Below are 25,950 nucleotides of genomic sequence, written 5' to 3'. Positions count from 1 at the left end.
GCTCTACTGTGGTGCCAACCTATTCATGTCACATTTCCATGGAAAACAGCCTGATTTTCTATAGATCATTAAAAGTAAGAAAAAAAATCAATTAAAGGGAACCAGGCAAAACTGCTTCATGTAGTACTTATTTGACAGATAATTTTGCCATGGACTCATTCATTATAGTTGGTTATGGAGTTAAAGACAGGATAACCTGTCAGCTTGTATCGCTGTATCTCACTGTGATCCCGCTGGAGCACAAACAGGCTCGTGTGGACACAAACACACCCTCTAAGATGCACAGCAATGTTGTCAGGAAATTTAGAGTACCACAAATCTGGCAAAAGAAAACCATGTCACAAAGTCAGTTTGTGACCTTCAGGAGAACACAAACAACCACCCAAAAATGTAAGTAATAAATTCCTGTCTCCTTATTTTTTTCAGAGAAAAAAATAAGTCATAAATATTTCTTTCGTTACATGCCAACTTCTAATGTGTCTTCTGGTAAATCACATAATTATGAGAAATGAAAGTAAACTGGATCAAGAGGTTTTGTTGTTTTTTCTCACAGCAGCATGTCAGTCGTACACTCATAAGGAATTTGTGCGTCATCAGATCCAGTTAGAGCATGTTGTATTGTAATGGTTGTTTTTACTTTCAGGTTTATTAATCATTTGCTGAAGTTTAGAAATATCTAATGTCCTATATGACCACCCATTACCTTTGGAAAATGTATTTTATACTACCACTTTTAAAGGACATTCAGTGATAGACTATCAAAATTTATTGAAATTAGTTACTATGTTCTATTGTATTCCATGTGCTATTATCATTATCATTGAATTTACAAAAAGATATAAAAATTTGTATGTCAAAGTTAGATTAGATTTAACTTTGGATGTTTATTTCAGGTATGGGATGTCTTTTTAGCTCTCCACTTCCTCCTTAAGTTTAAGTTTGCTTAAAACGGATATGTATGTATGTATTACTATAATAAATTATATGTATTTCAATATTTCTGCAATTAAAAGTTCTTGATGAACAATAGCTGGAGATTGATTGGTGGTGAGTGTCTATTCAATAATACTGTATATTGTACAAGAATTGTACTGTTAACAGGATTTCCACTTTAAGCCTCCATTTTCTCTTTTCTTGCCTTCTAACCTCAGCAAACATGTTCCTGTTCAGTAATTCGTCCATTTGATTTTGGACCGTGATGTTTGCTGTCCTGAGCAGAAACAGATGGAATGACCCACTGTTCATAAACTGTAAACCCAGAGGTGAAGGTCATCAGCAGTTCAGGATTCTTTTTTATGAAAGAGCTGGAGCAAATAGCTTTATCATCTCTGTCATCAGCGCCTTGGAGAACAACATCAGTCACAGGGCGGGTGCATGTGTTGACAGTCAAGGCAGCTTCATCAGACAGGTAAAATAAAAATATATAATCAATCTGACAGATAAAGATATCTTGACTTTTCAGACAGTTCAGTCTGTCTTTATCTTGACAGACTGAACTTGTATAGCACTTTTCCAGTATGGCTGTGTACTTAAAGGGTCATACACCCTGAGCCATATATATATATATATATGTATATAAATTCCCTTCTCACCCACCGCGGGTGGTTCTTATCCTCTGAGCTCGGGTCCTCTACCAGAGGCCTGGGAGCTTGAGGGTTCTGCGCAGTATCTTGGCTGTGACAAGGACTGCACATTTTTGGACTGAGATGTCTGATGTTGTTCCTGGGATCTGTTGTAGCCATTGGTCCAGTTTGGGGGTGACTGCCCCGACGGCCCCGATGACCACAGGCACCACTGTGGTCTTCACCTTCCAGGCCCTCTCCAGTTCCTCCCTGAGGCCCTGGTATTTCTCTAGTTTCTCGTGCTCCTTTTTCCTGATGTTGCAGTCGCTTGGTATTGCTACATCTACCACAACGGCTTTCCTCTGTTGTTTATCCACTACGACAATGTCTGGTTGGTTCGCCATTACCATTTTGTCTGTCTGGATCTGGAAGTCCCACAGGATCTTAGCTCTGGCGTTCTCCGCCACCTTTGGGGCTGTTTCCCACTTTGATCTCGGGGTTTCCAGTCCATATTCTGCACAGATGTTTCTGTACACTATGCCTGCAACTTGGTTATGTCGTTCCATGTACGCTTTCCCTGCCAGTATCTTGCACCCTGCTGTTATGTGCTGGACTGTCTTGCACAACCTACACCTTGGGTCTTGTCTGGTGTGTTAGATCTGGGCCTCTATTGCTCTGGTGTTTAGGGCCTGTTCCTGGGCGGCCAGGATGAGGGCCTCTGTGCTGTCCTTGAGTCCAGCTTTTTCCAGCCATTGGTAGGATTTACTGATATCAGCCACTTGGGTTATTTGCTGGTGGTACATCCCATGTAGGGGCTTGTCCTCCCATGATGGTATCTCTGGCACCTCAACCTCCGTTCCCTGTTGTCTGAGACATTCACTGAGCACATTGTCTGTTGAGGCTTTGTCCCTGATGGATTATGGATCTTAGTTGTTTCGTCCTGGACTGTGGTTCTATGTGGTTCTACATCCCAATCAGTGTGGATCAGTGAGTCGATGTCTCGCTCTGAAATGCCTCTGCTATTTACACCGATACCTTTCTGTGCCGTGCTCATGTGTTCATCCATGTATTTGCTTATCTTGGCCGCTATGAGCTTCCATGTTGTGGAGAGGCAGGTTATTGGTTGGTAGTTGGGTGGGACTGGACCCTTCTGGATTAGGCCACTTTGTAGCAGCTGGTTCATTTGGCCTGCCAGTGAACCAGCCTCTTAACTTGTAGTTAAGTCCCCACAGTTCTGACATCCAGGTTCCTCCTTTTTGCCGTAGCATTTGTGTTGTATCTCGTCAATCTCAAGTTGTGATAGCAGTTGCCTTTTGCGGATGTTGGAACACTGAGCTACTGAGCTACTAGTTGTTTAGCGCTTAGTGTTGACTGGGGGTGTCGAAGTGTCGAAGTAAGTAATTTTCACCAGTCTTTGCATGTAACCTCTCTGATTAGATTAGGGTTACTTGAGTAGTAGCATTCCAACAGATCCACATTTTCATCTCTCGCCCATTTCCGTCTTGTTCCAGTAGCCCATTTGTCATCAAGGTGCTCTGGTTCCCCAACACCTGACGCAGACCTTGCTTGTCAGTCTGGAACGTCTGAGCCGGCATGTTATGCATCTTAGTATCTCTCATGGTATGAGGTAGGCAGTAGCTTGAAGGGTCTTGACCCAGACTGGATTCGAACCCCCGCCCTCTCGGGTGATATACTGATGCCTTATCTATTGAGCTATCCAGTCAGCTATATACACTCCTGATCAAAATCTTAAGACCAGTCAAAAAATTGCAAGAATTTGCATTTTGCACTATTGGATCTTAAGAAGGTTCTAAGTAGAGCTTCACAATGTGAAAAGAAGAAATCAGCGTAAGAGACAAAACCTTTTGAGCGGGGAATTAATTCGGCAGGTTCGTCGGCAGGTTCGTCTGACAGATTGGCTCGCCATCAATAACTGATCGATCCGACACAAAAACCTGACCTGTCAACCAAAGAGTCATAAACCACAATAAGTTTCTAATATTTAGATTTCCAAGAGAACAGGTTTAAATCCTTGCAAACACTTTCTGCACCAGAAGAACATAAATTTACAAACTTCTGGTACCTGACGGGTTCTGTAGATATTTACAGGTCAGCTGTGGAACCAAATATTATTGATATTTATTTAAATTTTAGCAAATTAGGCTCTGTGAGTGCACGAAATGCTGAGTCAGGTGTTTGGACATGATTTTAAACCAAACTTTTTCCACCTGATAAGGAACTTGATCTCAATTAAATATTGAGCTTCTACTGCCGGTTTATTGAAGACATCAAAGACTATTATTTATTCTACTTAATTTGGCTCTTTGGGGGGTAAAAAGATAAAATATCTAATCTGCAGAGATATTTGATCATAGCTCAAATCTGCAGCTAATTAAATATTAGAGGAAGCGCTCAGCTCTTAATTTGGCTTTGGGGGGTTGGGAGAATCGGCGCCTCCTGAGCTAATTAAATGTTTTGAACCTCGGCTCATTAAAGTTGTTCGTCCTTCAGAGCGAGAAAAGAGGAGAAATGTGAATCCTGCAGCAGCTGCAGAGGCTCAGAAACCATTCTGTTGATTTTTTCCACCTCTTGAGTCCAGTTTCCCCACATCTACTGATGGTGAAATGTGAAATGCTTCTGCAGTGCTGACGACTGTTTTCTGTTCTGCAGATCTGAAGCGTTTCCTGAGAGGCAGAGTGGGCGATCAGCTCAGCAGCCTCGTCTTGGCAGGAGTGATTGACGGCTCAGTCAGGCTGGAGGACGCGGCGCCCACTGAGTGTGTGTGACACTGTGGGGGCTCCAGGTCCGTTGTGTCCTCCTGGTGCGGCTGCAGCTGGGAGGCGGAGGGGCGATGTGCAACCAACCGAGGTGAGGAGATAATGGGAAGCAAAGAGCATCATTACCTCTCTCCTCCCCCATTTAACAGAGAGGAAAAGACGAAGTGGATGTCCGTTTGACGTTCTGGATGTGGAAAATAATTCACAACAATGCAGAATCTAAGAAGCTCAACATATTTTATTGCTTCTCATACAAGCGTGTACAGCTGAAGCAGAAAGTGAAGGATTTCTAGAAATTATTGATGAGATCAGAGCAAACCCAAAGCAGACATGGTGAAGAAGGCAGCAGCGTTCAATAAAAATTCAACACACATTCAGTCGCTGTGATTTTCTCAGCAAAGTCATTAAAAAAGAAAAGAGGCCATCAAAGCAATTTCCAGCTAATCTGCTGGAAGGTTTCCTCACCAATCTCCAGAAACAGACCGACTGTCCAAGGCAGGTGTTGGTTTGTTAAATTCACCTTTTCACAAATGAATAAAGAAAAATCTGCATCTAACTGCTGATGGCTGTTTTTACAATGATGTGGATTTTCTCACCCAGTGAGAAAAAACAAGAAGCTAAAAACTTTCCTTAACAATTATAAAAAAAAAAAACCCAAGATGGTTCCAGTTAGACTGTACATCGTTTTCAATGAACTTCAAGTATCAGCTGTAGAATTTAGAAACAGAACAAAAAAAATGAACAGGGACAAAGACAAGATGAGCTAAAAACAATCTGGACAGGTTGCTAGCCCAACGTTGCTTTAGCCACATGTATTTTGAGGCCATTATCGCCACCTAGTGCGGCTTTCAAAAATAATCTGCATTTTAATATAATTAACTGTAACAAATTTATTATTTAGTGATGATTAAAATCTGGAGAAACTGAGATATTTTCTCTCCGGTAACCTGCGAAGGATGTTTGTCATGTTTTCATTACTATGAAGTGGTGAACACTGCTAACTAAGTTAGCTACGCTAAAAATAAAACAGAAAATTATAAAAATTAGTTCCTCTAACGTTAAAGTGGTTCACCAGTATGTTTAGCCGACGCTGTGCTAATAATGCGCTAGCTTCAATTTAAATTATATTCGCCCTTTAATTTTGACAGTCACCATCCACTGCCAGTAGGTGGCGATGATGTGTTTTAATTGTTGCCGTGGTGGAAACAAGTTTCTGTCCTTTAATGACATACATTCAATTTAACCAACAGTAACAAGTTTTAGAGTATTGGGGTTAAACCACAAAGATAAAAAAATATATAAATAAAATTACGAGAATAAAGTCGTATCAGAATAAAGTCAAGATAAAGTCATAATATTGTAACTTTATTTTGGTTTGATTTTGACTTTATTATTCCTTTATTCTTAATAGTATGAGTTTATTTTAGCTAGACTACAAATTTATTCTTGTATTATTTTGGCATTATTTTCATAATATTATGACTTTCCTCACATAAAACCATGACTTTATTCTCGTACAAGTTCATTCGTAGAATCCAATCACTTTACTCTCATAATTTTATTTTAATTTTTTTCTTAGTATGATCCTTAGTTCGTTGCCAAAATGTGGACAAATTTTTAAAAACCTGAATTGTGATTTTTTAGCTAAAATAAATAATTGTGGGAACATCAGACTGCTGTTGGTACATTTTCTTAATTTCCCTGCATCTTTTCTCTGTTTCCACAGAACCTGCAAAAATAAAAATAAATTAATATGATGGAAATTGAACCTGGAAAAATCTGATAATAAGGAAACAATATTTTACTTCATTTACCGAGATTTACTGGATGGAGCTTTTGTGCAGAGATGAATCATGCATGATGCACCTGTACATCATTTCTTTTCTTTTTTTCTGTCTGGATTTTTTTTGTTTTTTCCTCATCAGACATAAACATTTTTTAAATAAGCTTTAGGTTTGCTTTCTTAACTTTCCAGTTTTCTTCTGCATCCTGTTCACAGTAATTTTTTTTATTATTCACTCTGCAGGTAATAAAGGAAACAAAGTAATTCAGTTTTTTTGGATCTAGTATTAAACTTTTTTTTCATGCACTGCAAGAACAAACAGCATAAAAATAAAAAAGTGTTGCCTGTAATGTTGCATTGGGGCCCCGTCCCCAGAACTGTTGGCTGCAGCCCTGTTGGAGCATTAGTTCTATCTGAAGGCAGAAAATTGGCTGGAATAAAATGGCTTTTTGGTTTCAGTTTGAGCTGAAACGTTTTTTTGTCTTCAGGTTTTTGGTTTCAGTGAAGCTGCAGCGTCGCGTTTTAAAGGTTTTCAGCCTTTTGTGTCTCTGAGGTTCGTTTTTTTTTTAGAGTCCTGCTCTGCTTCTGAGGCATTCAGCTGAATCTACAATCTGTCATTTACAACATTTAGTAATTATCCCCTCCACACACCCACACACACCCACACCCACACACACACCACCCCCACTTCAGGCGCCTGAACGCCACATTTCCCCTCCGCCTGAGCGTCAGACGTACTCCTGCAGGCTGTAGTTGTCCTTCAGGTCTTTCTGTGGGAGTTTCTGCCGGTCCAGAACCGTTTTCTCCTGCCTCACCTCATCCGTCTGCAGCCGCACGCTTTTCTTCTTCTTCTGTTTGGGTTCCACTTTCGGCTCCTGCCTCCTTTCCAGTCTGATTGAGTCGGAGTTTGAGACGCTGTCCGGTCCGGAGGACCCGCTTCCCGGACAGGACAGACAGAAGATGACTCCTCCGGCCAGCAGGAACCCGGCGGCGATGAAGGTGACGCAGAGCGCGCCGCCGGGCTGGTACTTGCTGCTGTCCGGCAGGTCGGTGGTCAGGAAGGCGGTGATGACCTCGTTGGTGAAGAGCGCCGCTGGAACCAGGCAGAGCAGGCTGGCCAGAACGAAGCAGCCACCCGCCGCTATCGCCGTGTGGCCCTTTGCCCGATGGCTGCCCCCCCACCGGGTGCATTTGAGCCCCAGCGAGGCGAGGCAGAGCCCGAACACCGCCACCATGCAGCACAGAACCATGCCGGCCCGCATCATCTGCAGCAACGGCGGCAGCGACAGCACCGAGTCCTTCATGGTGCAGCTGAAGACGCCGGAGCTGTACCACACGCAGTCCGCCCACAGACCCTGCATCTGAGAGATGGGGGTCATGATGCTGCTCCACGCGTTCACGCTCACCTTCCAGTTGGGCAGCAGCGTCGCCACGGTGGCGCCCAGAACGCCCAGCAGCGCCAGGGCGAACGCCAGGATCTGAATGGCGGCGGACAGCATGTTTTACCCCCCCGGCCCCCAGGACACGGGGCAGATAATTCCTCCAGCGGGGGGAGTGAGACGTGAGCGTGGGAGCGTGACGGACGCAGCTGAGACTGGAAATCTGGAAGCGCCGGCTCAATGGCTCAATTGGTGATCATTGACTCCTAATTAAGTGTTCTTAAAGCGGCGGCGTCCCTCGCCGCCCCGCCGGACTGAAGCGATCCGTTTCCTCCTGATGCAGCCAAACATCTGGAGGAAGTTGAGCAGAGACGAACCCGCTCCGTCCAGCGGAGAGCGAGAGCGCAGCGTGTGTGCGTACACTACCCCTCCGCCTGCCGTCTCCTTGGAAACCGGACAGCTTCAGCCCATCCTGCAGAAGAACCAGCAGAAGAACCCGGTTCTGCTCTCCAGCCTGAAGGTCAGCGCCGCCTCTCGCCGCTTCTGGGTCGCTTCCTGCAAACCTGGGTGAAGATAAGAGCCGCCGCTGATAGCATCAGATCATTTGGGCTTCCAGAAGCGTCTTCGTCTGGTTTTGGTGATAAAGCAGAGAATCAAGGTGAAGAACCTCTGCAACGCGCTGATAAGGGTCCGCGGACCCGCCCGTCCGTCCGCCCGCCCACCAGCGCGGCCCGGCAGCCTGTTATTACCATAATCCTCCACACACAGCCTGCAAACTGTAAACACACATTTTCCTGCCGGCTTCTCTGGGAGAGAAGAAGTTTAAAGAGTCCGCAGGCGTCGGTTCTGGCTAATTGATGTTGTTGCGTTCAGGTTGAAAACTCCCAACAAAGAGGAAACAGAACCCAGACGTTTTGGTTCCCACCGCAGAGGCAGAGCTGACGTCTGTGATTGAATGCGGCCGCGTTTCACATTCTGCAGCAGCAGTTTGGGTTCGTTGTCCTTTCACAATAAGACGCGTGGATCTGCAGCAGCAGCAACGACGCAGAGACCCGACCGGATCCGTTCGGACAGGAAAACGGTTTCACCTGATCGGGACGGGATCGACGGGGCGGAGAAACTACAAACCATGGACTTCTGGTAAAATAATCCAATGAATTAAAACAGAAAAAAACTAAATACCAATTTAAGTTCTGCTTAATTTAATGAAAATATGGATTTTTTTAAAATTACAATTTGCACCAAAATAAAGTTTTACTGCAGGCATCTATCAAAACGGGAAAATAATGAAATACATTTAAATTTTTTTTCTTTATTTTAGTTATAGGAACAATTTTTGAATTGTTTTCTTATGTTTTACATAAACAGCCTGAAAAACTGATTTTAGGTCCATTTATCAGAAATACAAACATCTTCATAGGGATGTTTCTGTTTTTAACAGAAAATAAACATTTTCTATCATTTTATCTGTACTGGTTTATTTTTAATAAAATAAATTTTTTGATTTATTTTTTAATGGTTCATTAAATAATCTGATAACAACAACTTAATGCTTTTATATTACTTGTACTAATAAATCAAACATTTCTCAGAAAGCCTTTAAAATTAAATTTTTTCACTCTTTATTCTTATATTCTATGCATATTTTTTTTTTTAGGTAATTCATACTGTGTATTTAATATATTTATCTTTTTAAATTAATTACTTGTTTTAATATTTCATTGCATTTATTTGTCTATTGTTTTAAGTTATATTTATGGTCATTAATTTATTCCTGACCCGTCAGATTGAGTGATTCTGGCGCCGCGGGCCGCACCGCCGCGGGCCGCCGTGTGGAAGCAGCAGTTTGATGTTGGTTCCACATCCTGAACAGAATGTTTTAACCTCCGCCTGCTTCGTGTCGCTCGGCGAGGTGCCGCTCCATTACAGCAGCTCTCTGGAGGTTTGAGCGGACGCCTGCAGGCCTTCGCTCTGCAGAAAACACACAGAGGACAAACTCTCATTTCTGCATCACTCCCTCCTTCATCCCTCATTCAGTTTATTTCAGAGCAGCAAAACTCTGCTGGGTGTTTGGCCTTCAGTTTGAAGCTGGTCGACTTTATTGGTTTAATTTTTCAGTTTGTTTGGAAAAAACATTTAATAGAACTGATTATTTTTTACAGGTGAAACTCAGGCCTGATAAGGAGATATTACAAAAGACTTTTAATGGTTTCATCATTTTTTTTCTTTGTTTCCTTACATATAATTTAAATTTGGATTTTCAGTGTTTTTTATGATTACATTAATGTGAATTATTGGTTTATTTCTTATTTTCTGTATTTCACCAACCGGTTTATTTTTCTAACTTATATTTAGTTGTTTCTGTAAAATGTTTACTTTATTGATCACCAAGAGAAAATTGCCATTTTGTTGACAAGTTACTCCCACACAACGTATTACATTTTAGCAGATATAAATATAAATGTAAGTAGTGTGAAAATTAAAAGAATATATAGATCAGTGTAAAATTAGGAATAATGTAAATATGACCTAAATAGAAATAAATACAATTTACATACATGTAAATTTGTGATTTTGGATCAGTTATTTAGCATTTAGTCTTAGAAAATTAAAAATTAATCATTTTAGTTTTTATTTTAAGCATAGATTTTTTTCCATGCACTGTTTTTGGTAGATCTGATCTGCTCATTACTGTACTGATTGTTTTACATATAAAAATAGATTCTGTATTTTTAAATATGTATTTTCTTGTTTTTTATGCAAAAACATTTTCTGTTGATATTTAAAATGACATTTTTTTTATCTGATGATATTTAATTCCTGCTGTAATGATTTCTTTGTGTGATTCTCCTGCTTCAACTAATTTTTATTACCTTTCTTAATTTTGTCAAAATATTTTAAATATATTTTTTAGAAAAATATTATTAGTTCCTGTGTGTCTTTAGTTTTCACACATTTTTATTTTATTTTAAATCACTTTTACTGAATGCTTTTGCAGTTTTTGTAATATTTTTAAGAAAAATAGTGCTCACAATAATTCAGATTTCTGTCTTTTACAGATGATTTGTTTTACTTGGTGTGTTTTTATACAAATTTTAAATTTGTTTTAGTGCATTGAATAAATATCTACTTTCACATCTAAATATCTTTTTCCTTTTTTATCCGTTTTGCTTTAAAATTATCACTGAATCACCTGAAAATTTGTTAATTTGATGAATACCTGGAAATATAAATGAGTTTTGAAAAAAACAACCTTTAATATGAACGTTTAAATAAATTATCAGCTTTGACATTTTTAAAATAAAACCAATCAGAACCTAAAATATGCCAGATTTTTCCTTAAACCGACGTCCTCATACAGGACAGCGGCTGTGATTCCTGGATCTGAAATCCATTATGACTGAAATTAGCTTCGGATTAAAGGCGACAGTTTGACCTCTGACCCATGTAATTATAGTCTGGAGAAGAATCAAACCATCTGGAAGAAAGAAAACCCCCCGGAGGCTTCAATAGACATCAGTTAACAGCCAGACAGGGATGTAAATGAAAAGCCTTATCTGAGCCGTACACACACACACGCCCACACACACACACACACACACACACACACACACAGTGGGCTTCCTATGCTGAGTGGTTTGGATATAAATCTGTAAATGTAGCACCACATAAGGTAAAAACGGTTTAGGGCAAAAAAAAATTTGTTTTTAAATGAATATATTAAAGATTGTTTGATTTTTTTTCTCAATGTTTTAATTAATTTCTGTGTATTCTCTATTCACTAAATTAGAGAATACATCTGGATGAAGCTCGTTTTTCAGATTAAAAGCACCTTTAGAAAACAACGTCTAACAACAATCTCTTCATTATCCCATCAAGTTTAGAAAAGTTCTGTCAACGACACAATTTATTTGATCCATGTGTTTTAAGGAGGAATGCAGATAAAAATTGCAGTACAATTCGTTTGTTTCTATTCTAAGGCATAAAATCTCAGAATAAAGTAATAAAACAATTTAGCTTTGGACTTTAATAGTTTAATTTTGATTCATTTATTACATAGATTTTAACACATAAAAAATGTTAACCCCATAAATTTGTTTAAAAAAAAAAACAGACAGAAATCTCAAGCTGGAACCTTTGTACTCATATGTTTCCGGTACACATATAAACCTGACGCACAACCAACATCGGCTAACAACAATGGATGACAAAACTGCTTCTCTTGGGTTAATTCTTCCTTCAAAAAATATATTTGATGCTGGCAAAGACTATTGTTGTGTTCAAGTTGTGCTAAAAGTAGTTAGCCTGTCAGTAAAGCTATTAAAACCTAAAATAGCATCTCAATGCAGAAAATGTAGCAGCTGCACAGACATCCTGAATGCTAATGTTAGCACCACAGTTCACATTTCTAAAGAAGATCCCTTTGATAGAAAAACGTTTTGCACCAATCTGATGGTTGAATAACCTGAACAACAACTTAAAAATCAATAAATATATTTGTTGTTGAGCTCATATATCTAGTTATTCAATAATTTAGCAGCAAAATGGGGTTTTGAGTTAAAATTGTTCATTTTGTTAATACACGGATTTCAATTAAATTAATTCCAATGAATTAATCACAGACTCCACAATTAATGTAATGAAAAATATTAATGGAGTCCCACCACTAATAACAAATATAAAAATATTTTTATTTTTATAAAAATATTTTTATAAAATATTTTTTATAAAATAAAAAATATTTTTTATTTTATAAGGTTTGTTGAAAGCAAACCTTATTGCTTTCAACAGCAATAAGGTTTGTAATTCACTCTGCAATTAACCGAATTACTCACCTTAACACCATGTTGAGTGTAAACATCCCTGGAACTGGAGAAAAATCAGCTGAAGCCTCCAATCCGCCAGAACTCTGTAGATCCCATAAAATCTGTGAGATGGGATTTTCCCAACAGCTGCTTGTGCTGCATTCAGGTACAGCTGGGACATTATGATGTCTTCATGTTAATGCAACTCCAAAATTATTTAAACACCATTCTATTCTCAAATATGGGCCATTTAAAAAAAGTAAAAGGTTTGACCTTTGCAACTACGTCACTCATTACGTGGAGGTAGCATGTCGGAAGTAGAAGTGCTATCGGTTTAGCATACCCTGTCAGAATAGTATACGGTTTTTAAAGCAGTTTAATATATTTCTTCTACACTGGAGGACATTTAAAAGTGTAGATGTTTACCAGTTAGGCTACCACTAACTGGTGGGACATTTTCTCCATGGTTACTAATGATTAGACATCTTCATAATTAAATATTTGATTGCATCTTACTAATCTTACTTAAAAGGTGAACGTTAATCATCTTACCTTGTAAAAAGCTTTCGCTGCAAATCCGCGGATACAATCAACAGCTGCTATCCGTCGCCATCTTCTTTCCTTCTTTCAAAGGTTTAATAAAAAATTACTTAGATTTGCGTCCTTGTCTGTTTGTGGCGTCAACCGCGCAGCACTCGATGACCATTTTTACAGTGAAATCATCGAAATAAAAGCGATAAAAAGAAACCAACTGTCTGTTATTTGACGAGGTTTACAGGAGCTAACGGCATCAGGTTAGTGCGCTGCGCTGACGTAACGCGCAAAACGTCAAAATGGCGTCCACTGCGGGTAAGACGTTTTTGCATTTCTACAAAAAATGTATATTAAATATGAAGTAAAGAGACCACGAATAGCTTTAGAAATAATAATGTTTTGATCACATAATGCTAGAATAAAACACAACATAGAATATTAAACTAAACGATGTCGAGAAAAAAAACAGCCAATATTTTTCCTTTATCCGAAATACGAGCCTGTCTTTATGTCAAACACCTGATGGTTTGTCCAGCAGTTATCAATGGAAAATGAGAGAACAAAGTTTAAGTGTTTCAATAGATTGAAAAGAAAAAGAAAAAATTAATAGAAATAAACAACATGAATGCAGAAAAATCTTTGGCAAGTTTGTTTTCTCCGCAGGCAAGTTAACTGTTGCCATGGAGACAAAGCACCTCCATTCAAAATAATAAATGAAACGTTGAGAAATGTTGGCATCAAAAATCAGTTTTATGAAATATTCTGCATTTTATCAGTGTTTAACAGCACCTCATCATTGACAGAAGTAAGCAAATATTTTAAAAAATAAATTACCAAAAACTTTGACAGTTCCTCAAATAATTTTTCATTTTATAATGAAACAGTCACCTTTCAACAGAAATATTATTTAAAAAAAACAATATAAATAGAGATGGTGACAGACGTACGAAAGGCTTTAATATGAAGCAGCGGCTCTGGATTTTTATCCAGAAACTGCTTTTGTCAAATAAAAATATTTACAACTGGAGCTTAAGCTGCACACAGAGGGATATTTACAACAGTGATTTATAAAATATAAAACAAATTCAGGATCCAAACATCAACATTCGGCTGGTTTCACTTGGTGATTCTGTTCAGACATCTAGGTGATATAAAAATGGAAAATCAAAGTTTTCCAGAGGGCAAGCTTCTCTTCAGATCTTTATAAACTCGACAAACTGAAGATCAACTTCCTCTCTTATTAAATCTCCTCCTTGCAGAATAACAAAATAAATAAATCTCAGTAAAAGACAGAAATGTTTCCATGGTTTCCAGTTTGTCTTTGAGGGAAAAGAAAATCTCTTCTGGTTTATGTGTTTTCATATCACGTTTAAGAGAGAAAACAATGTCTGAAACACAAATAAATCATTATTTGCTTCTGTTTTATATTTTCTGCTGGTGCCGGTTTGTTGGATCTCAAAGGTTCTGACCCAGACAACAGTGCAGGAAATTAATTTAAATAAAGTATAGAAAACGTATAAAAAAATATGATTCAAACCCTTTAAATTAATACAAAAATTATCAGAGAAAAATACCTAAAATATCTCCATAAAACATTTGAATTTTAAAGTCAGTTTTTGACAAAACAAAACATAAATATTTTATGAATAAATTATTTTACATGAAAAAACTGACTAAAGCGTTAATAACTTACAAAAACGTCCGAATAATATAGTGATATTTTAGGAACTGAGAATCAAATTTTGACAAATATACTTTTGTCATCTGAGAAAAAAATGTTTGTGATTAAAACTGGAGCTAAAACCAGTGACATCCGTTTTTAGACAGTTTCTGTTTTTCATTGATGAAAACATTAAAAGAAATTCAGCTTAAAATCTGCATTCTCTGTTTTCTCTGAATCTTTTCCCTATAAAACTTTTTTGTTATTGAAATTTATCTCAACATTTCTCCACATTGAACGGTAGAAACTCCAGATTCAGATCCGGTTTAGATGAAATTTATTTTAGGACTTTGTTGAGCTTCAGCATCTGGAAACATCTGCTGGTTTAATCAGGAGGCGTTTCTGTAGCAGCCAATCAGGACCTGAGTGAACTTGGCTTCCTGCAGCAAAAATGTTGTTTGTGCCTCTATCATTTTAAACATCTTAATAAATATTTCCAGAGGTCATTAAAGGTCAATCAGCCAGTCCACATTTACAAAATCCTACAAAATATGATGTCAATAAAAATTTTATGTTTGAGCTGCAAATTTTTTTTTTGTGTCGTTATAAATTTTACAATTTTTTGAAATAAAAGTTTCCTTAGATCAACTTGCCCTCCTCACCCCACATTAATAAAATCAAACAAAATGGATATTAATTTATTGTTCTACGTTTGTGCAGTTAAAATATTTGTTGCACAGTTGATTGACACCAAACTTGCTTAGTTTTGTAAATATGTGGTGTCTGGCTGACCTTTGATGACCCTTGGAAACATTTATAAATATCTTTAAAATGACAGCGGCACAAATTAAAGTTTTTGCTGAAAAAACACGACAAAAATACAAAATCTTACAAAAATTATTTTGGTCTAATTTACTAAGATACTTGTTCTAGAAGCTAGACCAAAAATATTTTATAAGATTGTGAGTTTTTGCAGCACAAACATTTAATTTATGCTCCAACTTCCCTCAGGTCCAATCAGAAGACAGAGATGAAGGTTTAAGTCAGCAGGTTAATGTCGTCCGTTTGGATCGCCAGCACCGGGTCGTAGAAGCAGTCTTCGTTGATCATGGACGTCATGCTCTGAATGCTGAAGTCTCTCCCCACAAAGCTGCTGAAGTCCAGTCCGTCTCTGGCTGCACCCCGCCGCAGACTGGAGGTCCGCCTCTTCTCCTCGTCCAGGCGCTGCGCCGCTCCTTGGTCGTCCTCGGAGAAGTTGAGGCGCTGCAGCTGCGCCTCCAGCTCTCCGGTCAGGGAGCAGAGTCTGGGCCTCATCCCGGAGGAGCCGGCATGGCTCGGCAGCGGCGGCTCGGAGCAGGTTTCCTCCAGGGCGCCGCAGCGCTCCGCCGGCGGATGAGGAGCGGTTCTCTGGAGGTCGGAGCGGCCGGGTCTGGGCCGCCTCCTCCAGGTGGCGCTCCTCTCGGCGGCGGACGGCCGGGTTCTCCTCAGGGAGCCGCTAGCAGCTTGGTCTTTGAGTAGGGAGCTGAGAGCGCGGAGCAAAGCGGCCTTCGCATCCAGATCACTGAAACACAAACAGCAGAGTCATCGATCCAGGTTCTCCTCTAGAGGCTCAGTTCTTCATTGGACTAAAGGTTCTGGACCGGTTCTGTTCAGGGTCCCTACAGCATGGACAGGTCTGGAAGACCTTCGTCTACTTTAGGTATTCATTAGTATGGAAATCAATCAATCCATCCATCCATAAAAACTTGAATAAATCTTTTCTTTCAAACTCAACGTCTATCTAACTTCTGTAGAGGCTCCACCGTCACCTTCCCTCAACAGAAATGAACCATTGATTCAGTCCTGGTTCTGGATTCCCCCCTTAACCAGTCCATAGAGTTGTTCTTTATAAAGTTGGTACCTGCTGCACAGCTGGAAGACCGTCTCTGGTCGACCCTCGACCTCTGACCTGCTGTGAACCAACTCCCACACACAGGGGTCCTCTGAACCTGCAGACACCACACCGAGTCATTCAACCGAACATCCCGGCTTACACCAACACACCCGCCTCTGACGGCCCACTGACCTGGGATGTTGGCCGGTCGGACCTGAAGCGTTGAAACTGGGATCAACCAGCGGAACCTGAAGGGGTCCAGATCGGCTGAACGGGAGCTCGTCTGTAGCAGGACGCAAACAAAAAAACAAGTTTTAACTCCGCTGGGATTTAACAACTAAAACACAGAATGTAGGAGGACTGACCATTCTCTTCTTCAGCTTGTTCTCACGATGAACCAGGATGACGGCTCGCTTGAACACTGAGGAGAGCAGCAGTGGTGTTAACTACATCCTTCAAACAGAAACTAAACTGCGATGAGACGACTTTGAACCAACCGAACAGCGTGAGCTGAGGCTCCTTCCTCAGCCGTCGCAGACACGGCAGAGGGTTCAACCAGACCACCGGCGAGTGGACCAGGAACTCCCCCATGGAGATCTCTGTGACCTGTGGAGAGACAGGATGATGTCACACCGTCCAGCAGGTCCGACGGCTCCCCAACCCGTTCGCCTGGTTGGTGTTTTACCTGTTTGTCAGCGCCGCTCTGCTCGGCTACCAGCTGGTCAAACACGCAGCCATAATCCTCATAGATCTTCTGCATCTCATTGATGTGACTCGCTACCTTCTCCATCGCTCTCAGCGCCTCTGAGTGGACAGAAGAGGAAGTGCAGGCAGTAAGAAAATGTGACTTTTACCTGTCAGGTGTGTGTCGAGTCAAATTTATTAGCAAAGCACAATTTAGCAACACCAGTAAACAAAGAAATCCCAGTTTTTATGTCAGACTGGAACCAGTTGAGTTGGAAAATATATCCTGGTCAACAACAACAGAACCAGCACTGTGTCAGGTGTGTGTGTTACCTGTCGGGTGTGTGTGTTACATGTCAGGTGTGTGTGTTACATGTCAGGTGTGTGTGTTACCTGTCAGGTGTGTGTGTTCGGGGCTCTCAGCATCAGTCAGAGACACCAGCTCCCTCAGCAGCAGTGGATACTTCAGGACCCTCTGAACAGGTTTGATCAGGTACGACTCCAGAGAAGACGAGTGCTGATTGGTCGGATTCCTCGTCTCCAGGAAGTGCTTGAAGGTTGCGTCTGTTTTCGCTGCATCACAGAAGCGTCTGTTAGGTTTGTCCCGCTCTAATGTTTGATCAGACCAGACAGAAACTAGACAAAGTGAATGTTTGGGGGTGTGATGGTCACCTCTCTCCAGAACTTTCTGGACTTTGATGTGGTTCGCACAGAAGCCGCTGTAGAGCTTGAAGTGGTCGGCGTAATAAAGAAAGGATCCACCCAATGAGAAGAGGAGCATCTGAAGGAAAGAAGAAAATCAATATGAAAACTATGTTTCCTTGAGAAGGTTAGGATATCAGGGCTATAAAAAAAAAAACTATATAGCATTTTTAGCACCAAATTGTTGTTAGATAATGAGGTTTCAGTCTGCTGAGTTCCAGGTTGACCTGTTTTAGAGTCTCTGTTACTTTAAATCCAACTAAGCTGCTGCTGCTGGATACGTCCTCCAACTCAGTGTTTAAACTCACGTGAAAATGGCTGCAAAAAGATGTGCAAATATACAACTGTAAATCTTTGAAAAGCAGACATTAAAAAGAAAGCAGCAAGTGGTTTTCTAGATGGTAAGTTGTCTCTTCCAGCAGGCATTGTACAGCACATATAGAGAGGCAAAACAAGCAGACCAAATGTGCTGGAGTTTGAGTTGCCAGGTAACGGGTTGGACGTTCCTGGGGTTGCTAGGTAACAAGGTGAAGAACAGCGCCTGTGATTTGTTACATTCTCGAGGTTTTTGAAACGGCTCATTTTCCAGACACCAAAAAACATTAACTTATAGCCAAAAACGGCTTGGTGGCTTTTTTAGAAGCAGTAGGGACCTAAACTGATGTAGAAAAACATGCAAAATAAAAATTTTGCACAATATGCCCCTTTAAATTAAATACATTTAAGATGGAAACATGAGTTTTTAGAGTAAAATTGTAGATGAATCCTTTTTTTCTGACCTTAAACTGCTCAGGAGTTTCCAAACTGCTGAAGTCCGGACAGGAAGCGATTCTCTCCTCCAGCGTTTGGAGAAAAACTCTCTGGAAGTCCAACATCTCCGGCAGACTGCCGAACAGCGCCTCCATCTGAGGGAGAGACGGCACCTTCAGAACCAGAACCAGAACCTGAAAACTAACAACAAAACCTCCATTTCCTCCCTTCTCACCTCGTCTTTACTGAGGAACGTCTCGTTCTGCAGCGGCGTCAGGTAGATTTCAAAAAGACAAACCAGATCCTGACGGGAACAAAATTAACAAATTAGAATGAAATTATTAAAAGACATAAGAATAAAAATTTAAATTAAATCCTTTAATGATTTTTAAAACCTATAAATTCCCACCTTGACGTAGGACTTCTCCGTGTCGACCAGCTCCTGGATGACTTTCCGTAGCCGCTGACAGACGCTCAGGTGGGCGGGGCTTGGCGGATGCAGACTTCCCTCTCTGACGTACGGGTTTCTGGGAACATCAATGTCCGACGTTTTGCTCTCTGGGAAGGTTTGGTACAGGGAGAAAACCCGGTCCGTGTTCTGGAAGGAGAAAGTAGAGGAACCAAGCGATGATGACCAATTACAGATGCATTTCATCCACAAATAATTTGCATGTGTTACTATCCAGGATGGAGCCACGATTCCAGGCTTACAGCATGTTGGATAAAGAGTTGAGAGAATACTGGCGTTCCCGGCCATAGACACCGAGTCAAGTAAGTGAAAATCATTAAGTGTCATTGTCTGGATGTGAATTATTCACATTTTAATAAGACCAGAAAACATGAAACTGGTGGTTCTCTGAGTCATTTGTTTGAGTCAAGTGCTGAGAAGCAGCACAAATCTGGAACAAACTTCTAGAAAACTGCAAAACAGCTGAAACACCAAGTTCCTTTAAATCTAGTCTAGTCACCTGTTTAAAATTGATTTTGAACCATAATGAAGGTTTTAGTCAAATTAAAGATTACTGGCACCATTCTTATTATTTTTTTCATAATAAACGGCTTGACGTTCAACTTTCACATCAATGCAATTAGAGGATGTGTTTTCCACAGCGCCACCTTTAGGACAGAGGGCAAATTTTACCATAAACCCCAGAAACCAGAAACCTCCATTAAAACCTGGATGAAGGTTTCAGTGATTCAGACACAGAGCAGAGAAGAAAGGAAGTAAAACCTTCGAACCAGAGCTGGACTGAAAGCAGCTTCTGCCCCTCGTTCATCATCATAATCTGCCCTGTCAGTTTCTATTAAACGGCCGGCGGCCCAGTCGCTCTGCCGAGCTTTTAATAACGACCAAGGACGAGCCGGAGCGCTTTAACTGCCAGGAAGGAGACCTCGCTCCAGGAATCTGTGATCCCGCTCAGGAAACCTCCTCAGAAATGTTCCTAAATCTGGTGTTGAAACAAAACATCTGATCTGCAGAGGAATGTCTGCAGGACAAAAGAACCAAAATGAAACCCAACTGTGAACATAAACGGCCATTAAAGGCTGATGGAAAGCTGGAACAGAAACGATACCAAACAGCTCAGATCATCACAGCAGATCCGGCAAAACCGTCATTCCTCCGACGCTGTTTGTATTCTTATCCACAGATAATTTATAGTAAACAAAGAAAAGCAATGAAATCAGAGTATTCCATTCTATGGAGCTAAATTAGAGCCTTAAAATGAAACTGAATAAAATAATTTGAAAGTGAAAAAAAACGCCACAAACCTCCAAAGCCACTTTTCTTTAAGAGTTTTTGGAATTGGATGCGGTGTTGGAAATGTCCAAAGGACGGAAAGGGCTGCACAAATTTGTTGCCACCATATTGTTTCCATTGAGATTTTTGTCATGTGTTGACGTAAGTAGCTTATATCAGTGAAACATTTTATTTTCAAAACAAAACACAGAAGCATAAAACACTGATGATGTTTTAAAAGCATTTCTCTTAGATATATTTTGACTAGCGATTAACTGTTGATTATGATTCCACCCCCCAGATCCAGCCTGAAAAAAAACAACTTTTAATCTGAAAAAAAGCTTTTAACTTCTTTTTCAGTTGAATTTTTTTTGTTATCAGTTTGTTTAAAAAACGAAACAAAATAAAAAATCTTTATGGCCCCAATTTAGCTCCATACGTGACATCCTCCCAGATTTTTGCTGTAGCATTTTTTCTTACTTCTCTTCCATGAAGACCAGGTGTTGGAGTCAAGACTAAATTACACACAGATGGGCTATTTATTTATCTATCAGCTGTCTTCTGGTTTCACAAAAAAATGGTCTTGTATGGCAATGCATGCCACACTTTTCAGATTTTTGTTTATTAAATATGCCAAAACCATTAAGCTATCTATAATTTTTATTTCCCCCTTATAGATTTGCTCTACTTTGTGTTGTTTTGTCATAAAATCCCAGTAAAATACATTGAATCTTTTGGTTGTAAAGCAACAAAATGCAATAAAGTTTGACATGTTTAAGGTCCCGCATGTCTGTCACCATTTTCTGCTCCAAATTACATCAAACTTCTCTACATTTTCCAATAACATGAAGTTTTCCATGTGACTGGGAGTTTTGGGCTGAGTGTCAGTGAACCAGTCAGCTCCACCTGAATCTGTTTTGGTCTCTGTAGTTTCCGGAGTTCAGTCCGATCTAATGAGATCAACCAATCAAAGATCGATCGTTTTACCAGCAGAGCGAAACCTTCTGGAGCTCGCCGGCCCAGACAGCAGGTCGCCTCGTCCAGCAGCCCGACCCCATCGCCGTCCTCCAGGGTGTCTGCGTCCTCCTCCAGCGGCAACACCCAGCACAGGGCGCCCATGGTGAGGGGTCAGGGGTCGCCTCTGGGATCAACCCAGCTACTCACAGACACCCAGCAGCTCCTGCAGGAGGATTAGTCTGCTGCAACTTCACAAACACTCCTGACGGCGTAAACCCAGATTACCGGGCCGACTGCAGGTCATGTGACTCACACTGGGAGGAAGGGGGAATTGTGGGTAAAAAATCTCTGCAGGTGAGTTTAAGAGGGAAGAGTCGGCTTCCGCTCAGGAAGATGCTGAAGTTTGGGGTGACGTAGTTATGTTGAGATGCTGCATCAGCAAATTGTTTAGTCAGGTCATTGTGGGAAATTATTGGCTGACTTTGCTTTTCTTCCCAGAAATTTGTGCTTATATTCAGGAATTATGGAAAAGAAAAGCAACATTTTACCTGGAAACTGAATTCTTTGAATAACCTATTAATTTTCTGTCTCTTAGTCCCACATGATAGTCCGGTAGACTCGGTTTGATTAGAGACCAAAGTTGCAGCATTTGTTCTGTTTCCAGCTGCTTTGTGTCAAACGAACCAAACATTTTGAAAAACCTGTTCCCCTCCTGGCCTATGGTGGCGCTGCAACAAGAAGGAATCTAAACAAAATCCTCTGAAGAAGACTCTGAGTACAACTTCCTTCTTCTTAAAATGTAAACAAAAATGAGTGGCATCAGATTTGAGTGATTATAGGATTCCTCTTTTGAGATCATGAATCATGATCAGTGGTTCTGTTAAAATCCGCAGAATGAGCCAAATTTTTATCCGATTAATCATCAGAATAATCGCTGGCAGCTGATTCAAATAGTTTGCAGATTGAAGCTCACCTGTTCAGGTGATTCCTGCTTGAGCGGCATTGACGGGTCACTGCCAGCAGGGGGCGCAGCATCTGTAACACAAACTGGAAGTTTAAAGAACTGCATTAACTCATCAAAAATATATCAAAATAAATGCTTCAGCTCTGAAATCGGCACAACAAAAAACAACTGAGGTTTAAACTTAATTAAAATGAATTTAAATAAAATGAATATTGATAAATCAAGAGCATTTTTCTGATAATTAAAATCAGCATTCAGGTGATTTGCTTTTTATTTGGTTGTTTTTAGAGGTTCTAACATTCATCTTAACTGCTGGTTCTGTTGCTGATTCTTCTTTTTAAACATATGATTTCTCATAATTTCATCTTTAAACTCTTCTTTCTTCAAATTAAATACTTATTTTGAATATTTGAGCTCTAATGAGATATTTTTTTGCCAGTAAATGTCACTGTTAATCTCTGCCAGAGTTCTGATGCGGCTGCTGCGTTACCTGAGGTCCAGGTGTGCAGGTCGGACTGTTTGACCCAGAGGTCAGCGGGGTCAGGCCATGCGATGGTGGGCTCCTCCGCGTCAGGCAGCTCGTCTCTCCTCAGCAGCAGGCGGAGACTCTGATGTCTGAAGAGAGTCTGGAGGTGATCCAGGTCCAGTCCGGACACGGCTGACCCGTTCACTGCCAGCACCTCGTCTCCGGCCAGCAGGCCTGAAGCCAGAAAAAGATTTAAAATAATCATGAGATTTAATTGCATTTCATTTGGTTTAATTAATATTCAACAAGCTAATCAGATGATCCGCATCCTGTCATCACAAGATGAATTCATCTAACGTTTTATTTGCAGCGATGAAGTTTTGAAAAATGTGATTTCCTATCAGGGCCACTGTAGATAGAAAAAAAAGAGAAGATTTATGATGAAAACTCAGAAATTTTCAGATTAATCTCAGAAATTTTCTAGAAAAAACTTGGAATTTGAGTTTCAAAAGTCAAAACTTTTCAACTTTTAAAACTGAGAACATTTCCTAAAGCAAAACATTTAGAAATTTTTTAGATTAATCTCAAAAAAGTTTTTTTTTTGACTTCTCAAACTCAGAAATGTATTTGTTTTTTCTTGAAAATTTTTAAGATTAATCTGAAAAATTCAATTTTTTTTTGTCCAGATCAGAGATGATAATCTGATCTAAGTTTTTTCTTATACTGATCGATTGGTTTAGTGACCTCTGCGATGTTCTCTGTGCGTAAAATTGTAACTGTCTGCATCCAGTGGTCAGGTGAGAGATTTTTCCGTCGTTATTTAAAATGCCATAAAATGAAAATATTTGGTTAACGCGACCCCTCGTCAGATTGTTTGTACACGTTTTCAGATGCAAATATTCTGAGCATAAAGTCTGGACATAGAAATATTTTGTTTTTCCTTACTTAATCCAAACCTGAAACATAATTTTCAAACTGAAAATAAACTGGGGTCACAAGAGAAAGTAAAGATTTTCTTTGTTTCTTTTTATTCTTATATTTAAAGTAGCGTTTCAACTCTTTCTGAATCAACCAGAAAGCTAAAACATATAATTGTGCAGATTAAACTCTGAACACGAGTCGCAGCAGGGTGAAGGGCGCCCTCTGCTGGAGAACCTCAGCATTGTTTTACCTCCTCTGGCCGACAGGCCCATCGGGTCGACGTCACTGACGAACACGTGACTTTTACCCGCTCCGTCCACGTGACCCGTCACCGCAAAACCTGCCATTACACCACATGATAAAAAATAGATAAATATTTTGATAGTTTTTCAACATTTTTATCTAAATTCAACATCTTTATGAAAACATTTGGATAAATAAAATTTTTTGTACAATTTCAGCGTAAGATTAAACATCTCAAGATGCGATTTGTGCAACGGCGAGTTAGAGCTATTGTAGATAGAAGAAACGGGAGTAAATTTCCACCAAAATACTCAGAATTTTTTAGATCAATCTCAGAAAGTTTCTAGAAAAAACAAGAAAATTTTGAACTATAAAAGTAGAAAATTTTAAAGAAAATTTTTTGACAAAAAACTTTTCAAAAGTTTGCTTGGAAACGTTCATAAATTTTGAGATTAATCTCAGCAATGTTCTGGAAAAAACTAAGACATATAGTTTAAAAGGTCATAATCTTTTGCCTTTTGAAAGTAAAAATTTTTCACTTTTTTTTTTTAGAAAATTTCCGACTTTTTAAACTCAGACATTTACAAGATCTTTCCAATAAAATATTTGAACTTAATCTCAAATTGTCTGAGTTTTTTTTGTAGCAAATTCTAAAATTTTGAATTTTAAAGATTTCTAATATTTTTTTCCAGGAAATTTCTGCGAACATAAAAACTTTAGAGTTTTTTTTATAGCAAATTTTAAACTTTTTTAAGCACAGAAATGTCCAAGATTAATTTACTTCATTTCTTTTTGATTTTCTTCATCATAGATTTCAATGGTTTCATTCAGAAACATCATCTTTTTCATACAACACAAACTCACTCAGGAAATGTATGCAGTGTTTTTCTCACCAAAGTCCTGCTCTGTGTTTGGTCGACAGACGTTCAGGCTGAAGACTCCAGCAGCTGAAGGAGGACTCTCCTCGCTCAGCTGAAGTGCAAATCAGTCGACGATTAATGATCTCAGCATAATTATTATTATTTTAACCGAAAAATCCTTAAAATCATCAAATAAAAAGGTGGTGATTTTCTTTTTATATTCTTTCTTTTTTTTCTTTTTCTCCAAAAGTGATTTTCAAATGACTTTGGCCATTATTTTAGGAAGATGATAGAAAAACAAAAAGGCACATTTTCAAACCGGACGCCAAAACCCACCTGCAGTTCTGCCACATGTCCTGCAGAGGGCAGCACCTCACTTTGTTTGGACACGCAGGTCACAGTCTGAAGGCCAAAACAGACACAAAATCGTTACGTTAACGCTTATTCTGCATGTTTATTACGATCTAGTCAAATAAATGAACAGAAATTAAATTTGAAAAAATCTACCATTTTTGGTAAAAGTGATAAAATGAGCAAAAGACATGGGGGAGGAAGAGAAAGAAAGCAGCAGCAGGAATATGAAGAGGCCAACATGAGGTGGAGGTCATGTGGAGAAACAGGAGGAGGGGGGGAATCATCTCAAACACTGACAAACACTCAGGGACAAAGGAGTTCTGGGAAAATAAAAGGCTCTGCAAGTTTTTAATCCTCCAACACCTCCTGTGTGTCCACAGACCAGCAGGCTGCTCTCAGACAGCTGCACAGCTCCACAAACATTAGCTTTCCAGACCAGCCCTCCCTTTTGTCCGTCTTTATTTACTAAACTCTGAATCCACGAAGGAGAAATTGAAGACAGCTGAACTGGTTTTCCTCAGAAAACCTTCAGAAGAACCACAATGTGATTAAGAGTAAAAGAAAACCGTTGTACTCTGTGATGTGACGTGTAAGAAAACAAACCAGGCTGAAAAGTCGATGTCACAGTGGAAATAATAGAATAGGAGGCGTTAGGGTAACGTTGTGCACATGCTCTGTAGGAGTCAGAGAGAAGTTAGTGAGTTCATGCAGCTGGGTTTTCTTAAACAGAAAATACTTTTAACAATGGGAATAATAAACTGAACATGACTGTAATTTTTTAAATTTTACTTCCACTTACTGCTCAAATATGTATGTTTTTGGTCGATTATGTGTTCACACCTCTGCAAACGAACCGGACTTTCCAGACAAACGGACTGGAGTTTGTTTGATTTCAAAGCTGTATCACATTTATCACTGACACAAAATGGCTGAATTAC

The 25,950-nt window shown here is 39.7% G+C and overlaps 2 protein-coding genes across 5 annotated transcripts in view; both read right to left on the bottom strand.

Annotated features, from left to right (window-relative positions):
* Window positions 1–6,810: 6,810 nt before the first annotated feature.
* LOC102229362 (claudin-20) lies at window positions 6,811–8,706 on the bottom strand. Its single transcript, XM_005808717.2, has one exon. The coding sequence runs from the start codon at window positions 7,619–7,621 to the stop codon at window positions 6,851–6,853; it is 771 nt and encodes a 256-aa protein (XP_005808774.1). The 5' UTR covers window positions 7,622–8,706; the 3' UTR covers window positions 6,811–6,850.
* A 4,871-nt stretch (window positions 8,707–13,577) lies between these two features.
* LOC102229623 (T-lymphoma invasion and metastasis-inducing protein 2-like) overlaps window positions 13,578–25,950 on the bottom strand; it is a 42,716-nt gene continuing 30,343 nt past the window's right edge. For all 4 annotated transcript variants that reach the window (XM_023347986.1, XM_023347985.1, XM_014472382.2 and 1 more), the window contains 16 exons: window positions 24,995–25,060; window positions 24,692–24,770; window positions 23,806–23,895; window positions 22,659–22,868; window positions 22,178–22,239; window positions 18,919–19,107; window positions 18,745–18,813; window positions 18,539–18,664; window positions 17,730–17,838; window positions 17,451–17,630; window positions 17,059–17,177; window positions 16,871–16,979; window positions 16,739–16,794; window positions 16,566–16,656; window positions 16,401–16,488; window positions 13,578–16,061 (listed from right to left, as the gene is read on the bottom strand). In XM_023347986.1, the coding sequence (XP_023203754.1) occupies window positions 15,539–16,061; window positions 16,401–16,488; window positions 16,566–16,656; window positions 16,739–16,794; window positions 16,871–16,979; window positions 17,059–17,177; window positions 17,451–17,630; window positions 17,730–17,838; window positions 18,539–18,664; window positions 18,745–18,813; window positions 18,919–19,107; window positions 22,178–22,239; window positions 22,659–22,868; window positions 23,806–23,895; window positions 24,692–24,770; window positions 24,995–25,060 (2,166 nt within the window). In that variant the 3' untranslated portion in view covers window positions 13,578–15,538. The remainder of the gene's footprint in view (window positions 16,062–16,400; window positions 16,489–16,565; window positions 16,657–16,738; window positions 16,795–16,870; window positions 16,980–17,058; window positions 17,178–17,450; window positions 17,631–17,729; window positions 17,839–18,538; window positions 18,665–18,744; window positions 18,814–18,918; window positions 19,108–22,177; window positions 22,240–22,658; window positions 22,869–23,805; window positions 23,896–24,691; window positions 24,771–24,994; window positions 25,061–25,950) is intronic.

This window comes from Xiphophorus maculatus, chromosome 15 (genome assembly GCF_002775205.1).
Source record: "Xiphophorus maculatus strain JP 163 A chromosome 15, X_maculatus-5.0-male, whole genome shotgun sequence".
Lineage (NCBI taxonomy): Eukaryota > Metazoa > Chordata > Actinopteri > Cyprinodontiformes > Poeciliidae > Xiphophorus > Xiphophorus maculatus.
The sequence above is the reverse complement of the archived record's forward strand: the minus strand, read 5'-3'. Positions and strand labels throughout refer to the sequence as shown.

What these genes read in the sequence shown, in the direction of transcription:
- LOC102229362 (XM_005808717.2), bottom strand. Translation starts at nt 7,621, where the DNA reads ATGCTGTCCGCCGCCATTCAGATCCTGGCGTTCGCCCTGGCGCTGCTG.